The following is a 17089-nucleotide window of genomic DNA, read 5'->3' on the forward strand; positions in this document are numbered from 1 at the left end:
CAGAAAACGGTTAAAAGGAGACCGACTAGACTTCTCGCAAACTGCTTTCATGGCACTGAGATTATCTCCACTCCAAGTCCTTGGTGTCAGGACGATGGAGGGAAGAGACTTGAATTGCATCTGCCACATGAAACGCTAACACCTTACTATCCGTAGGAAATCTTGGGAAATGAAATGCATGTACAGTAGCTACTTATTTTGGAACTGGCAGATATTATTGCTGTTATGTGAGTTCTCGTTGAAACACAGTGATACAGGAGGTCTGCTCAGCCTGCTAGAGAGGCTCTGCTCAACTGCATCTCTGGCAGTGAAAGTCAACGTACCGCCAACGTACAGGAGAGGGCAGTGACGGCAAACAGAAACCACTGAACAAAGCTCTCGACCACATCACCTTTTACATACCAAAAAACAAATATCCCCCACCTCTGCTGTCTTGTATAAAAAAAATACATTACAATTTCAGTTGTTTGCAGTCAGCCATGTTCAGTCATGCTTTCCAACAGACACACCTTATTCACGGAAAACACGGCTCTCTTTCTCCGAGAGCAAACAGTCTTTACAATCAAGGCTGACGAGGACAGCCCAAGTTTTTTGGTTGTCCAAGAATCTGACATTTTCTTTCGACGACTTCGATCTTCATACGTAACTTCATATCAGTATGGCGCACTTGGAGCTCTGTAAGAAAAAAAGTGCTAGATCTTCCCCTTGCGAGACTTTGAGAAAGATTTTTTCTTTTTTTAAACTGAAATCTAACATGTTTTAACAGTGGCGTCACTCAGAAATGCTTCTTGCTATCAGTTTAGTTTTGCAGTAGAAGGACTCGGGTTATTTACATTGTAACAAAGGCGAAAGGATTGTCAGTCTCAGGAGCGGGTCTGGCTTGTGTTGATCATGATGTTGGGCAAAGCGTTGCGTCTTTTCCTCCAGGTGCCCAAGTCCCGAGTGTATCTCTTAATCTGATGGAACCACTGCTGGGTGCGAGATTTGTCCGAGGCGCGGAAAACGAAAGACTCCCGCCGAATATCGAGCACCTCGAATGTGTCTTCGCAGTCAGGATCCGTCGACACCACGCAGTTTCCCAGACGGATGGGCTCCCTCAGCACAGTGAACTTCCCGCTGCTCTTGTCCTTGATTAGAACCAGCACGCCGTCTCGAATGCTGTCACCACCACCTTCTCCCTGATCTCCCCGTGCCCCCAGGTCGATACCCTGACATGGGGGGTCACCGGCCCGCTGTATCCTCACCATCAGCAGACTCTGGACATTTTGGAACTTGAGGGCCTTGGTGCCCTTCTTCACCCACTGACCATCTGCTGGCTGGGACAACTGGAGGGGTCCCTCCATGACGAATCGTGTGTTTTCTCTCGCCCAGCCCACAGTCTTCATGGACACCTCTCGCATCTCGATGTTGATGACCTCTCGGTTTTTGCGGCTGTCGCGGCGGAACGAGCGGAGGGACCAGGTGACGCCGTTGCCCTCCTGCTTGGTTTTCATGTTGATGTGCTCCAGATGGGATTCCACCCGACTCTTGGCCTCACGGAGACGTGAATAGTCGGGGTGGCACTCAGTAGTTACCTTAATGATGCGGCTCAGTAGAAGTGGGTACTTGGTCACGCGCTGGAGGGGCGCCATGAGGAAGGAGCGCAAGTTCATACGACGCAGTGCTGTGTTGTCATTCTGGGAAACATCTAGGAAGATTCTGAAAAAGACAGAATGAGAGAAAGTTGAAAAGGGAGAGATATACTGGGAAAAGAAGTGGATTAATGGGAATCACATGAGCCTGATTCACGGGTGAGCTGTGGTTCTGTCTAAAAATATGAATCATTGCAGCTCTGCTCTCGAAATAGAACTTCTTCTGAATAAGTGATAACTCGCTGTCTTTTCCATTAAGAATTATACAGCAGAGCTGTGGCAGGAACCAGAGAAAGCTCCCAGAGTAACCTTTTCATTGCACACACTAACAGGAAGAAGAATCCTTCTACTTCTGAGTGTGTACCTGAGCAGCTCTTTTTCCTTCTCCAGCGTGTTGACCAAGTTGACCGCGGTGGGCTGCTGCAGGCAGTAGGTCTGGAAGGCGGGCAGCATGTTGACAAACTCCAGAAAGATCTCTCCTATGTACACTGTGAGCAGATCTTCATCTCCCTGAGGTCAAAGCACATGGGAAAATGTGGTCAACTTATTTACGTCTCAACAAGTCATTGTTGTCCATTATTGTGTCTAAAAGTTCTGCTAGAAAAGTAAAAGTCACCAAACATTATTATGGGAATGCTGACTTATAATAGCACTCATATATATTTCCCAACAAGGATACACCAAGCTCAGCACAGCAGGCTGCAGGTCAATGCCAGTATAACCCAGTACCAAGAAGTGTCAGAACTTCGGCGGCCAAACAATCCCTACATATGATCTCTTTTGTACCCTGATCTAGAAAAAAGGTATGGTTTTCCTCACAGCCAATCACTGTCACGCGTCACAATCATGCATCACTGTGTTTAATATATGACGCGTGATTGGCCCACTACAACCCATATAGTCTGGTGTGGTGAAATTAAGCCCAAATAATAGTTCATTATACAGTTTTGTATAGTTATTAAATGAATATTTTTTAAATTGTGAACCCTTTTCTGAATGCATTCCTGTAATAATAATTTGGATTGGTGTGTGTGTGTGTGTGTGTGTGTGTGTGTGTGTGTGTGTGTGTGTGTAGCTTTACCACTTCAGTCTTTTAAAAGATACCCATCCCTGACAGTAAAGCAGCAGGCATGCTAGTTAAAGAGTTACCAACAGATTGGAAATGATCCATTAGATATACCTTTCCTAGGAATTAGTGTCAGTATCTTGACGAAAGAGGAACAAATGACGGTATTAGAATAAAGAAAAATGAACAGTTGACAACAATCCTACGACAAAGACCATTTAGTAACAGCTTTAAGTTGATTCAAATACCCGTTTCAGATGGAGTTTGCCCAGTTCTCATGGAATAATGTTTTTCTGAGCACTTTAAGGACTTCTTGTCAATGCTGGCTTTCAAACTGAAAGTTCATTGAGCACCTTTGAAACAGCATTGGACCAAACAATCTTACCACAAGGTCCATTTAGTATCAGTTCTTGTTTACAAAGTCAAGAATTAACTTTTGGTCTCATAAAAAAATGAGTCTCGACTCAAGAAAAAAATCTTAAACAAGCTGATTTATATTGGAAATGGTTGAAACTCTCAAACCTTTGAGCCACATATCAAGAATGTTACTAAATCGTCCCTTTTCATGTAGAGGGGCTGAAGTTCTTGCATATCCTTTCATAACATGCATATTATTGCAATGTACTTTTCCCTGACCTTTCCATGACAACTGCTAGGGGTCTTTATTGGGTCCTTACAAGATCTAAGAAGTTCAATTACTTTTCCCGTTTCTGACTTAAGTTGGGTCTCCCCTTCATATCCCATCTTACAGTCTTCCTTACAGTTACATGTTTTTTTTTCTCTTCGCTATCGTCCTTATTTTTCACAGGTGGAGTAAACATGACCTCCATTTCTCAACTATCAACGACTCTAAAAATTGCCCGTAGGGTGTGAATGGTTGTCTGTCTCTGTTCGTCTCTATGTGCCCTGCGATAGACTGGCGTTCTGTCCAGGGTGTACCCCTCTCACGCCCGATGTCAGCTGGGATCGGCGGGGACAGGGACAAGCGGTTGAAGAGGAATGAATGTGTACTGTACTCCAAAGAAACCAACTTAATGCATTTATAAAGGTGACCCCGAAAGTGACTTATGTAACACCAGTACATGCTTGAAACATTAAAGCAATCGTGTTTTAATTTGTTTTATGTGTGAGTGAGTGAGTGAGTGAGTGAGTGAGTGAGTGAGTGAGTGAGTGAGTGAGTGAGTGAGTGAGTGAGTGAGTGAGTGAGTGTCACCTGGTCAAAGGCCTGGTCGATGCTGTCCTGCAGGTGTTCAGTGAAGCGGTCATTGACGTCTATCAGCTCCTGAACGTTACTAAACACCACAGTGAGCTGCTCAGCTGTCAGCAGCCCTGCGCTCTGCATAGGGCAGTAAAACTCCTCCTTGATGATCCGCAGGTCCTCGCCGTAGCTTGACTCTGTGTTCAGAAACTCCAGGATGGCTTCCTTGCGCTCGGTGCGCAGCTTGGAGCAACGTTCACACATGCGCTCTCCTCGCTCTTTGGAGGCCCCGTCCCTGAGTCCACAGTCCGGACAGGGTCTCTGGGCCTCCCAAGCTCTGAGGGAGGCAGACGGTCTCTTCCAGGTGCGGGACAGACCCGGGCCAATGCCGCTATCCACCCGTTCCACTTCGGCTCCCCGGTTTCTGCGGTAACGCCGAGGCTCGCTGTCCTCCTCCTCCCGCTCATCACTCAGGCCCACCACTCCGCTGTCCACGCTCAAGCTGCTGATGGTGCTCCAGCGATGCTGCCCTGACCGGGTAACACCCAGACCCGCCTGGCGCTCCTCACCAGGGGGCTCTGAGCGACCACGAATTGCTGCTGGGGCTGGAGGGAGAGAGGTGGAGATGGTTCATTAGTGCTCATGATGTTTATGGATTTACTTTGTACAGTCTTTGTTATTAACACACACGCACACACCGAGCATTAATAGCCTCCCTAATGAACACCCATTTAATCTGAACTGGTCATTACTGGTCTCGTCAAAATAAGAAAAAAATGGTTATAGATATCATCTTTCTCCAATAATTAGATCCTTAACCCTCCAGTCAAGGACTTAACCTCTGTCCACATGCATGTCGATATCACTGTGTGTGTGTGTGTGTGTGTGTGTGTGTGTGTGTGTGTGTGTGTGTGCGTGCGTGTGTGTGTGTGTGTGTGTTCAGAGAGACTGTAGGCTACGTGTTTACAGAACTGGATGAGGATTCTTTTTCTTGGTACTGAGGGAAAACACTATTTCTAGTCCATATATCCATTTTATTTTAAGAGGTCATGCTTAGCATATGCCATATTGACTGACATTCTGTGACCAGTGTCCAGTGTCAAAGAGCTTCTGTTGACAGCCAAGAGCACAGTATTGGCAGGGGAACTGTGTGTGTGTGTGTGTGTGGGTGTGTGTGTGTGTGTGTGTGGGTGTGTGTGTGTGTGTGTGTTTCTGTGTGTTTGGTGGGGGAGGTCAGGACTGGGTGCAAAGACCAAAATATTCAGAGTCATGCGTTGAACTAAGGTGCATTACGGAAACAAAACCAATGCCGCTCTGAACAGCCCTAGTCTTTAAAAAATGGGTTGGATTGTAAAATGCCAGGCTTAGTTGGAGGTTCCCTCACAATTTAGGGTGTTTCACCTATCCTGAAGATGTGAGGGAGATGTAATGAGAAGGAGGAGTTGTGCATCTTTAAAAAAAAACAACCACAACTTAAAAGCACTCAAAGATGTGGGTTATATCCGGGTAAGGAGGCGTATCTAACAAAAACATGCTAAGAAGTTGCATTATGGGAAATGTAGGATCCGTAGTTTTTGGATACACTAAACAAACACAAAACTAAAAGAGAAAAATCTTTCTCTCTGCTGCTTCAGTTTTGACTGCTCTTTTGTTCAACTCCCCGTAAATTTTACAGAAGTGAAATACTATATCACTGGAGTACTCTTTAAAACAGATTTTAGTGAAGTTTGGTGAAAAGCTAGGTCAAGTAATTATCATTAGCTTAAAGAAGAAGATAACAACTGTGACTTTGTCTCCTGAAAACTTAATCTTAACCAGATTTGGTGCATAAAACATTTGGCTGGGTCAAAGAACTTTGTGTTTGTGGTTTCCACATTCTTTTTCAGGTGCCCACTTGACATGAAACTCAAAATGCCCTGTGTATCTCCAACATCATTTTGACACATGCACGTACCAACTTCCAGTGATTCTGCAACATTTGATTGCATTTCACTAATATGTTTTACCTCAGTTAAAATGACTCTGACTTCTGCAAGTTATCCTCATTCTTGGATAGGATTTAGGTATTTTTAACCTTCAGCCAATCAGTATCACTGTCTATGGGTTTGATTTTCTGTTTCTAATCAAGGCATTTGAAGGTATTATGTGACCTTGATTTTTGTCCATGGGATGATTTGCTCAGTGAGCACTTTCTAGTTTTTTATCATTTGCTCAAAAATTGCTTAACTTTAATTCAAAATAAATGGGATTACATACAGAAAAGAGGTCAAACACTGACAAGCACAAAGTGACACAGTTGTCACACATTTGTCATGTACTCACCACTGTCTCGATCTCGGTCTCTGTCGCGGTCTCGGCGGTGTCCATGGAGTCGTGCGGCCGCAGCGATCTTCATCTCCAGCTGTTTTCGCTTGGAGGCGTCGGCTGGCATGGGATCGCTGTAGTGTGGCCGGAGACGGCACTCGCGATGCGCCCTCACCGTCTCAGCCAGCTCATAGGCTGCGTCCGAGCTGGAGCGCCTGCAGCCCAGACCGGTGTGCTGCCGGTTGGAAGGACACGTGTGTCAATCAAAGGCTCACGTTACTATAGCAACAGATGAAGAAGGGCAAAACTCTCCGAGGAGATAAGGTGAGAATGATGATAAGAGAGAAATCACAGCTCTGCGTGTGCGCGTATGTGTGAGGAGTTTTTTCATCACCCTGTCATGACATCATTACATAACAAATCTTGGTTATCTCTCTGATCCCAGCCTGTAGAACTGACAAGAATCCAGATTTCATACTGAGATGCAGCACTAATCGTCTGCCAAGTTTTGTAACGGAGTCTAAACACAACACGGCCACACATGCAGGATGCGGCTCTTATCACAACTTGAAACCATCCAGCCTTGAAGATGAGAGACGTCCCCTGAGCGCAGATTCTAAGCATCTCCTGGCTTTTTTTAAGGTGAGGCGAGGAATTCCCCAAAATACTGCAGCATTCTGCACAGACCAACACTCCTCACGTGGCTTTTAAAATCCTTTTAGGATCCATCAAGCCCCTGAGGATTGACCTTAGGTGGAAAGTTCAAAGGTCATCACTATGACATGCAATTCCTCACCCCGGTGGCATCACCTACATCTATAGCATTTGATCATATTGGCTTTATATGAAAGATTATCTCCCCAGATGTTGACAGTTCTCTGATAAGTAACGGCTTCACATGACTAACAGACGCATGTAGGTTTTCATCGCTCTCTACCAGAAAACAACATGGTATACGGCTTGCAGCAATCAGGTAAAATGAAGGAGAATAATTCATGTTCCGCTGAATTATCAAATTGCAGCCCTTGCTTTGGGAATGCAGAGGCAGGCTCCACTGTGGATTCAAAGCCAAAACACAAGAAAAGCAAGCAGCATACGCACCTCGACATCTGTTCTCTAAACTACCAACAGCCTTGTAGCGAGATGCAAGCGAGCAAGATGTTACTCCATGGTAGTCCGGCTCCTCTGTTCTGCAGATGCAGAGAGGAACACAATGCTAGCTGCAGCTGAGGCTGGTGTCAAGCTGCTGCCAGCAAGCAGAGAGGAGCCGTGCAGAGAGCAGGAATGAAGCGCTGAGGTACCAGCAGTCAGCTGCTGGAAGGGGGCTTAATCCTCATTTTACTGCATTCTCAGATGTCGAGCTGTTACTGGAAGACAGAGCGCTGCATGCTTGTTCTTGTCTCAAGAAATACCTCTGCATCAGTATGTGTGAGTGATGTGCATGTGTGTCGCAGTCCCCTTGCTTGTCCCAGTCATCCTTGAATACCAATAGATTTATGTGTTTCTGTACACTACGAAGCGACGGTGAAGAGCGGCGAGCAGAGACGCACACAGACGACACATTTCAGACATAAAAAAGGTAAATGAAAAAGAATCCTTACGCATTCTCCTGCTTCCTCTCTTCCTCCGACTGCAGGCGTCTGGTCGCCAGCCTCGGCTCCGCAGGCCGTTGCCGACGTTGCCATGGCAACGGCGGAGGGCTGACAATCGGTCGAGGGGGCGGTGATGTCACAGCCTCCGTCCCGGTCACCTGACAGCCTGACGGGGGCCTCGGCTGAGATCTCTGCACTGCAGCTGGTGGAGAGAAGAGGAGACGGCGGTACAGAGGGGGGGAGAGAGATGGATGGAGAGAGGGGAGGGGAGGGGAGAGAAAGGGAAGGACAAGGGGAAGAAGAGAGGGAGAGGAGAGGGAGAGAGAAAGAATGGGAAGAAGGGATGGAGGAGAAGGGAAATGGGGAGGAGGATAGAAGCAGGATGTGGGAGAGAAGAAGTAAATGAGGAATGAGGAAAAGTGAAAGGAGGGTGAAAGGAAATGCAGGAAGGAGGGGAGGGTTGAAATTGTAATTCTGGCAGAGCTCTCATCTTCTTACAGCATCCCTGTCATCCTCTCCTCTCTGCTTCCTGCTGTGTCGTCCTCTGTCCTCACCAACCCAACCTTGTCCTCTTCCATCATCTTTATAAACCCCAAACACTCAAATCAATGCCTCTCCTCTCCTCCTCCACCCCCTCCCAACCCTGAACCCCTCCTCAGGGGGACAGCAATTAGACACATAAGCGGACATTAACACCTGAACCCCTGGACCACAGGGACACTGCCTGCACACAAACACACAAAGACACACACACACACACATTAACACATGGAGGCATAATACTAGCCCTTCATTCCTTTGTCTGATAACTGTGGATCCATGAAATTGCACTACACTGAGATGCACACACCCATGAGCACAACCCACAAACGCATGCCTGCAGGGACTTGCAGGATGCATATGGAAGAGCACATAAAGAAACACAGCAGAGACAAGAGATCTGAACAAGTGGTGAGCCCTGAGTGTAAAGAGCTGACCGTGAACTGCAAATGTGCAAGGGGGCATTTGTTGCAAGTCATTCCCTGTCTCTCTCTACGCCCTGTCCAATCTCTTTACACTGATTCACTAACAATGGCACAGAAAGGCCACAAAATATATATATATATATAAAAAAAGTCTAAGCAGGTTGTTGGGAGACCACTCTCACCATTTTACTTGAAGCTGCATTGATTATTTTTTTGGCCACTTGAGGGGGAAGACAAACACTACAACACACACTTCTGACATAAGAACGCCTTTTAAAGTCGTCACGGTGGAAACATCCAGCTGATACAGAGCGACATGATCATTTTGGGTCGTGATGGATGTAAGTCCAATATTTCAGATGTGGGGGAGACATGTACGGAGCAACAAAACAAACTAACAAGCAAAATCTGAATTGTTTATCAGGATTTCCAGATTGATAGTGGTCTAGTGAAAAACAACAAACATTCTCCTTCATTAATTTCCACATAAAAAATAAAATGTTTGTTAAAAGAGGCCGGACACTTTATGATAGATAATTATTGTATCGATGTGGATTGATGTTTGATATAGTTTTGAGGAGAATACTATAAATAATAACATACTTTACATGAATTATTCTGTTTACCGGATAACGTGCGTGGGAGTTTGCGGTATTTTGTACAGCCTAAGTAGTTCCTGTAATTGTAGGTCTGTCTTTGTTTCAGGTTTGAACCTCCACCAATCAGAGGCTAGAGCACATAGATGGACGAACCAACATGTTAATCAACATATCCTCTCTGTATTTTGGCAGCTGGACAGAAGTTAGATTCTGTTCAGAGAATTTTTATGAGAAAATCACACTGAAATCTTAAAACAGAGGGGGACAAATACAGTAGATGTTCCATCGAACCAAAACTATGAGCTAAAAGAGGCTAAAAAGCTAATAAATCCCTCCGGGTTCCTCTCATACTGATTAGTCAAGCTTTAAAATAACGCATTTTTCTGCTTCCAAACATTATTAACAACAGGACCCACCAACTATAAACAGTATATTGATTTTTTTGTAACAGTGGTGAGTGTGAAATATAATATGTCTGCAACAATGAAAAAAAAAAAAACTCCTGTTACAGCAATTTTAGAAGATCATTATGTGTTTTACTCAAATTAAATGTGTTTGTGGTTCTGTATCGGCTCAGCGGGTTTAACAGGCCCAAGGGTCAAACTCCATAATAGCCTCAACAATGTCTGGCTCTCCGAATAAGAGAAAGGCTGTACATTCCTGAAATATTGACTTTTTTCCCCCCTCACAGTTGTGTGTGTAACAAGAGAGGGGGAATGGGAAGTGTCAGGAGCAGGTGGGGCAAGGCTACATGATCTTTATCCAATAGTGACTTTAATTATATATGGTCGTTTTAAATACATATTGGCATGTAAAATAAAGGCATTTTAGTTTTTCCAAAAGCTTACAATGTGCATTGGATTGTTTTTTTAAGGAGACATGTATTTTTTAGAGACCACACTGCGCATGCAACGAGCCCTTCACAAGATGGAATAAGCAACTATACATATAGAGGGAATGAGTCCTTACCCCAAGTGAAGGAGTTCAAGTACCTCGGGATCATGTTCACGAGTGAGGGGACGATGGAGCGTGAGTTTGGCCGGAGAATCGGAGCAGCGGGGGCGGTGTTGCAGTCGCTCTACCGCACCGTTGTGACGAAAAGAGAGCTGAGCCGGAAGGCAAAGCTCTCGATCTACCGGTCAATCTGTGTTCCTACCCTCACCTATGGTCATGAAAGTTGGGTCATGACCGAAAGAACGAGGTCGCGAGTACAAGCGGCCGAAATGGGTTTTCTCAGGAGGGTGGCTGGAGTCTCCCTTAGAGATAGGGTGAGAAGTTCAGCCATCCGTGAGGAACTCGGAGTAGAGCCGCTGCTCCTTAGCGTTGAAAGGAGCCAGTTGAGGTGGTTCGGGCATCTAGTAAGGATGCCCCCTGGGCGCCTCCCTAGGGAGGTGTTCCAGGCACGTCCAGCTGGGAGGAGGCCTCGGGGAAGACCCAGGACTAGGTGGAGAGATTATATCTCCACACTGGCCTGGGAACGCCTCGGGATCCCCCAGTTAGAGCTGGTTAATGTGGCCCGGGAAAGGGAAGTTTGGGTCCCCTGCTAAAGCTGCTGCCCCCGCGACCCGAACCCGGATAAGCGGATGAAGATGAGATGAGATGAGATGAGACATATAGATTTGCTAATATGAGCTCCTGAGCTTGAATGTAATGTTGCATGTAATTTCCTCTTTCTTCCTTTCTCTCGTACTTCCTGTCATGTCCATAGTAAACAAACTTGTCATCATCAGTTAAGCTGCTGTTGTTACTGTGTCTGCTGTGTGTGCGTGTGTTTGTATTTTCTTTGTCTGACCCCAATCTCTTAAACTAATCAAACTCTTACTACTTGTTTGCTTTAAAAAAGGGTTGTAACTAGAGATAATTCCCTTTATTGACCAATCCCCTTATTTATAAATTGTTGAAGTCTTTGAAATGTTGGACATTAGGGGTAAGTAAATAACCAGGAAGCCAAGGTGTCATCCTCAAATTGCTTGTTTGGATATAGATATTCAAATTTCACTGATGTAAAACAGAGTAAATCTACAAATGACACTTGAGAAGCAGGAACCAGAGAGTGTTTGGATATCTGCTTGCTCAATTATTTCCTAATTAACGTATAACTGTAAATCCACTAATCAAATCATTGTTCCAGCACAAGCTTTAACCACTGCTATGATATGCACTTCACTATGTATCCTCAAATGTCCCTGTGGCGACTTAACGTGATGTCTCATTATACAAATGGTTCTTACATAACTGTCTTATCTGAGCTCTGTCCCTACCAAACCAGTTAAACCGCTGAGCTCTTTCTGGACACGGCATAAAACTACATTTTTGTCTCAGCATCCCTCTGGTGCTCCGTGGCACTGGCAAACCCCGGGAGCCTGCACACGTTTGCGTTCCACGTGTAATGAACAAAGCCAGTAGAGCCACAGGTGAAAGGTGTCCAAATGTCCTAATTACACTGGTGCCAGTGTGGCGTAAAGGCAGATATAATTAATGCACTTTTGAATACGCAGCTCTGAAGCTTTCAATCGGTGTTCCCTCAGACAATCTGTCATTAAAGGCCTTTCCTTCACGGTATTAGCTGTCACACCACGGATGATGCATGGGGAGTAATAACCTGCAGCTTAATTTATCAGGAAACCACTGTATGTGATAGATCACCGCTCAACACGGCACTTTGTGACATTGAAATTAGCCCGGCTGTCATTTTCACTGATGCATATCACTCTGATGATATCAATTTATGAGTGTGCATCTCAAAGAAACAAATAAAGAGAAAACCCCCTTCGCACACTATACATAACTGGTGTGTCTTCACTGCAGTGCACAATTACTTAAGAGGTTGCTTCGATTTCTCTAAAAACCCTCCCAGGTGTAATAATATAAATATATTACTGTGATAATATACAGTAACAAGAGCTGTATTATGCTCTGTGTGCAAGTTTGGCTCTGCATTATACACTTAAACAAAGACACTTGTTGGTGGAAGTCAAATACCCAAGGGTGCAAACATCACAAAGAATACGGTCATGTTTAATTAATAAACCTCAAAGTATTAAAATATTCACAGAGCCTCAAGTCAAATTTAAATCGAAGAGGGGGGGGGGGGCACGGTGTGTTGCATTATGGGTGCTTTCATAACATAAAAGATTAATCCACTTGGGATAAACACTGTTGAATGTGAGCTGCAGGGGCGGTCAGTGGCCTCTATGAGAGGGCTGAAAGGATTTAACAGTTTGGGTGATCAACTAATCATTTACTTTATTGATCAAGTGCAAAATACTCTAAGGTCTGAGTCTCTTAAATGTGAGAATTCAAGGTTTTATCATCCCACAGCGACATGGTCCTACATTGCAATGTGAGTCATTTGGGTCGAGACTGAAATATCTAAACAACTATTGGATGCATTTCCATGAAATGTTATACTTACTAGGACTACCATGAGGTTCACAGTTCAGTGTTTTTTGGTGAAGTGTTTCAACAATTACCGAATGGATCATGAAATTGGTACAGACATTCATATGTCCCACAGGATGAAATGCAGTTACTTTGGTGATCCTCAGGTGCCATCACCAAGTCAAAATTTAAATGTAGCCAATACTTTATGACTATGACTACATACGTGCAAAACTGACCTACCTTTAGCCTCAGCTGTACTTTAGTGCTAATTAGCAATGTTAGTATGCTAAAACACTAAACTAAGATGGGGTACATATAGGGGGTCATCCCTATGTTCCCCGGGTCCTATGTTCCCAGGTCGCAAAAGCCTATGCTTTTGGTGATTTTATTCGCCATTTTGTTGCGGTTAGAGTCAGGGGTTAGGGTTAAGGGTACATAAGCCTATTTTCTGTGGAATTCTGGATTATTTGTGGAAAAAAATTACAGACCCGGGGACACAGGACCCTTTTTGTGTCAAAAGCGGGGAACATCAGATTTTTCTTTCAAAAAAAGGGACACATACAAAGCAGGGAACATAGGACCCAGGGAACATAGGTACGCTCGCACATATAGCATGTTAGCACGCTGATGTTAGCATTCAGCTCAAAACACCACTGTGCCTAAGTTCAGCCTCAGAGATCAGCTAGCATGGCTGTAGACCCTATTCTTGTTGAAGTGTCAATCACATAAAACAAGTAATTAAAGACTTCACACTGCGCATTTCTCACAATATGACTAAATACATAAATCATAAAAATAACCTTTACTTGCAGCTCCGCACTTTCATGAACCTACACAAAGCCACACACAGCAGTTATTTCTGCTGCTTTCATGGAGTCGGGCTTCAGACATCCATCAACCCTTCCAGCAGTGCAGACAAAGGAGAGACAGTCAGTGGAGAGCCCTGACAGGCAGGGAAAGATACTGTCTATATCTCCCATCTATCACAGCCTGCAGGGGGGTGGAGCCTCATCAAGTAGCTCCTCTGTGTTCAGGGTCTAATATTTACATTGCATGGAAGCCTGGACCCTAATGGCACCATAGTGCTGTAAAACACACCCTCCTCTTGTTTGTCCTTGATCAGAATGAACTACAGCCTCAATTATTCTGCCAACAGCTGACAGTGAGAGAGAGAGAGAGAGACAGAGAGAGAGAGAGAGAGAGAGAGAGAGAGAGAGAGAGAGAGAGAGAGAGAGAGAGAGAGAGAGAGAGAGAGAGAGAGAGAGAGAGATGGAGAGACAGGGAAACAGCAAGTCTGTAGAAACGGTCCAAGTCTTCCAGTCTGTCATGCTTCATGCCAGCCTCCCGCCCACAGTCTCGTCTGCAGAGCCAACCCTGTTAGCTCGGACAGCTGTTATCACAATAACTGAGATAAATCGATAACACAACAACACGCGCAGGATTGAACAGATGGACTCGTACACACCGATACAACAGTCTGGCACTGCAAAGCACCCACGTGAAGGTGTGCTCACATTCATTTAACTGATAAACGCATGCACACTCACTCACACTCACACACACACACTTCTGCTGTTGAATGTTGCTACAGGGCTCAGATGATGTGTACTACATGATCTAATTTCACCACTAAAGAGATTAACTGGATTTGAAAGCAATATGCTTATTGGTAAAATGCTCATTGGAAGTACCCTGCAGCACAAACAGAGAAATCATAGATCCTTTGTTTCTTAATTGTCTACCTGCAGCTGATTTGGATTCAAAGGTAGACTCACATACAAAGGACTTTTACAACTCCACTTTGGTGGGAGAAGTATTCAGATTCTATGTATGAGCAATAGCAGCATTACTACAGTGTAAAAGTACTCAACTGTGAAAGTCCTGCATACAATAATCTAGTTCGCTAAATGTTAACGTTTAGAATCAAGTCAAAGTACTTAAGTTGTTTCATTGAATGACACTTCTAAGATATAAATATGATATAATGACTTTACTCTTCATACTCAAATAAAAAATATGATCATCAAAAACGTTCTTGCATAGTCATTGCTTTTACACCTGATAGCATACTTTATATTTACTGTATTTTTAGTTTTACGTGTAGTAAGGGATCTGAATAAATCTGACAATGACAAACACATCCACAGCCCCAGACTAACCTCTTCTTGATGAGGTCCAGTGCAGAACCGATGAGGCCATCCTTCATCTTATAGATCTTGGCTCCGTAGCTGGACAGGTCCGTCCCCTCCAGTAGGAGTGCTGGGCAGCAGCTGGAGGGCCGACCCCAGTTCTCCCTACTGGGCGGGAAAGGAACCGACCCAGTAGGTTCCAGACTGCTCCTCCTGCGCCTGTTGCTCCAATCATATCCCCCTTCAGCGGGGGGTTTCTCCTGGGCTGAGCTGGCCAGGAGCTGCAGGGGTGAACGTGGAGATGGGCCTGTGCGAATGGGAGAGTATGTACGGGTAACGTAGGTGGAGATGGGAGCTGCAGTGCTGTTATTGATCACAGAATTACAGGGAGGTCTCTCTGAGGTCACTTGACTCATTTCTCCCACCAACCCCTGCTGCTCTAGGTTTCCTCCATTAGAGCTCAACTGAAGGATGGTCCGATCAGAAGAAGGTATCTTACTGTTGGATATTCCTGCTTCCTCTGGCAAGTCAGCCTCTGATTGTCCAGATACCACAGAACCTGCTGTGGATTCTTTGCTCTGTTCTCCCTCTTTCTGCCTCATCCTCTTAAACTCCTCAAATGTAGGAATATGTAGGCGTCCCACGGGAGGTTTGCGGCGCTCCAACGTAGAATCTGATTGACGCCTGTCACCTGCAATGTTGTCTGTTGTGTAGGATGTCTTAACCACTTTGGGGCTGCTATGAAAGAGCCAGATTGGGGGCTGCTGTTCTGCCGTCTGAGCTGTAAGCGCCTGAGGACCTCCTGCTTAATCTCCTCGGGCTGGTGATGCGCATCGTGAACGGCGGCCTGGATCCAGCACATGTTTGAATTCACGTGTTGTGCACCCTCCCATTCAACGGGTGCACACCGCTTGGGAGTCACCTGAGGCCGCATCGGGAAGGGCTTCAGAGGCTCGAGTGATGACCTTGCACTCTGGAGAAGGAGTTTTTCCCGCAGGCCCTTCCTCGCATCCCATTCGTCAACGCCACCTGGAAACAGCAACTGAGGGAAAAGCGGTAGGTCTTTCCTGGGAAGCCCATGTCGAGGGTAAAACGCCAAGCTCTCTTGGTTGGGTACCAGTCCATGGGCCCCCACCATAGATCCATCTGGAGGCCCATCATACCAGTGGCTAGTGGAGGTGTAGCGTAGAATAAAGTCATTGTCCATGCTCCTGTAGGGGGAAGCGCTGAATGCACACAGGCCAGGATCATGCCACAGTGTTCCAGTTCAGGTTCTCCATACTCCTGTAAGGCCTGCTGCCGTTGCTTCCGGTGTGGTTACAGGAGCCCGGGGCTGGCGCCTGACTCAGACCAAATCCTACAGGGCCCTGCCTGCTGGAGCAGTACCTTAGCCCCAGGTTCGTAAGCAGGGTGCTACTATTACACCTGGCCATGAGTGGGAAGGAAGGCCCATGGAGGCCCTGGTAGTGAGGCACAACCAGGTCTATGTCGGGGGGAAGGAGGTCAAGGGATCGGGGGACAGGGGGAGATTGGCGATGCAGGGTTCCATGTCTATGATAAAGATCGAGGTGGGAGGTAAACCAGCAGGAAAGCCAGCAAGGAGAGCCAGCAGGGGAGCCAGCAGGAGAGCCAGCAGACGCTGCGACGGAGGAGTTGGAGGGGTAGTCACATTGTGGAGGTGGTGGCCTTACGTCTGGCATGGCTGTGGGCTGAGCGAGTGGCTCTGAGACACACTGTCAGCAGCTAAGGAGATCTGCAGCCTGCAGAGACGAAGACAGAATGTATAACAATAAGATACACAGACATCGTGTTGTTTACATGAACTGCATCCTTTCACAGTGTGCTTGTGTTCTTGTCGTGTTCTGTTAGAATCAGTATCTACAGAAACTCTTCAAGCTGTAGTCACGTCTGCAGGTTAAAGCCAATTTACTACAAATCACTTCACTTCACAGCTAATCATTTTTTATGTATTTCCCCAGTGTCCAAGCCAATATTTTAAATCAATTTCTGTATAATATGGAAATTAATAGACGGCTGTTGGGCTTGTTTGTGTTGAGCTGTAAAATCCATAGCCAGTGAACATCAAGTCTGCATTAATTGTAGTCACTATTAATTTTGTGGCACTGATGGTTTGACGTTCACTGTGATGGATTACAGAACCTTAACCTGTGTAATATAAGTTCAAAAACACTTGATCTAAGATGGTTGAATTGGGTTTGTT

General features: G+C 45.5%; 1 protein-coding gene across 1 annotated transcript; it reads right to left on the reverse strand.

The window, feature by feature from the left end:
• Positions 1–863: 863 nt before the first annotated feature.
• On the reverse strand, positions 864–16075 carry arhgef49 (Rho guanine nucleotide exchange factor 49; the record flags this gene model as incomplete). The annotated part of the gene is made up of 7 exons (XM_083921076.1): positions 864–1698; positions 1996–2141; positions 3911–4500; positions 6218–6434; positions 7801–7993; positions 14899–15606; positions 15777–16075. 7 exons carry the CDS (start codon positions 16073–16075, stop codon positions 864–866), a joined length of 2988 nt encoding a protein of 995 aa, XP_083777202.1.
• Positions 16076–17089: the final 1014 nt, after the last annotated feature.

The sequence above is a fragment of the Echiichthys vipera genome, assembly GCF_963691815.1.
Source record: "Echiichthys vipera genome assembly, chromosome: 10".
NCBI classification, from domain to species: domain Eukaryota; kingdom Metazoa; phylum Chordata; class Actinopteri; order Perciformes; family Trachinidae; genus Echiichthys; species Echiichthys vipera.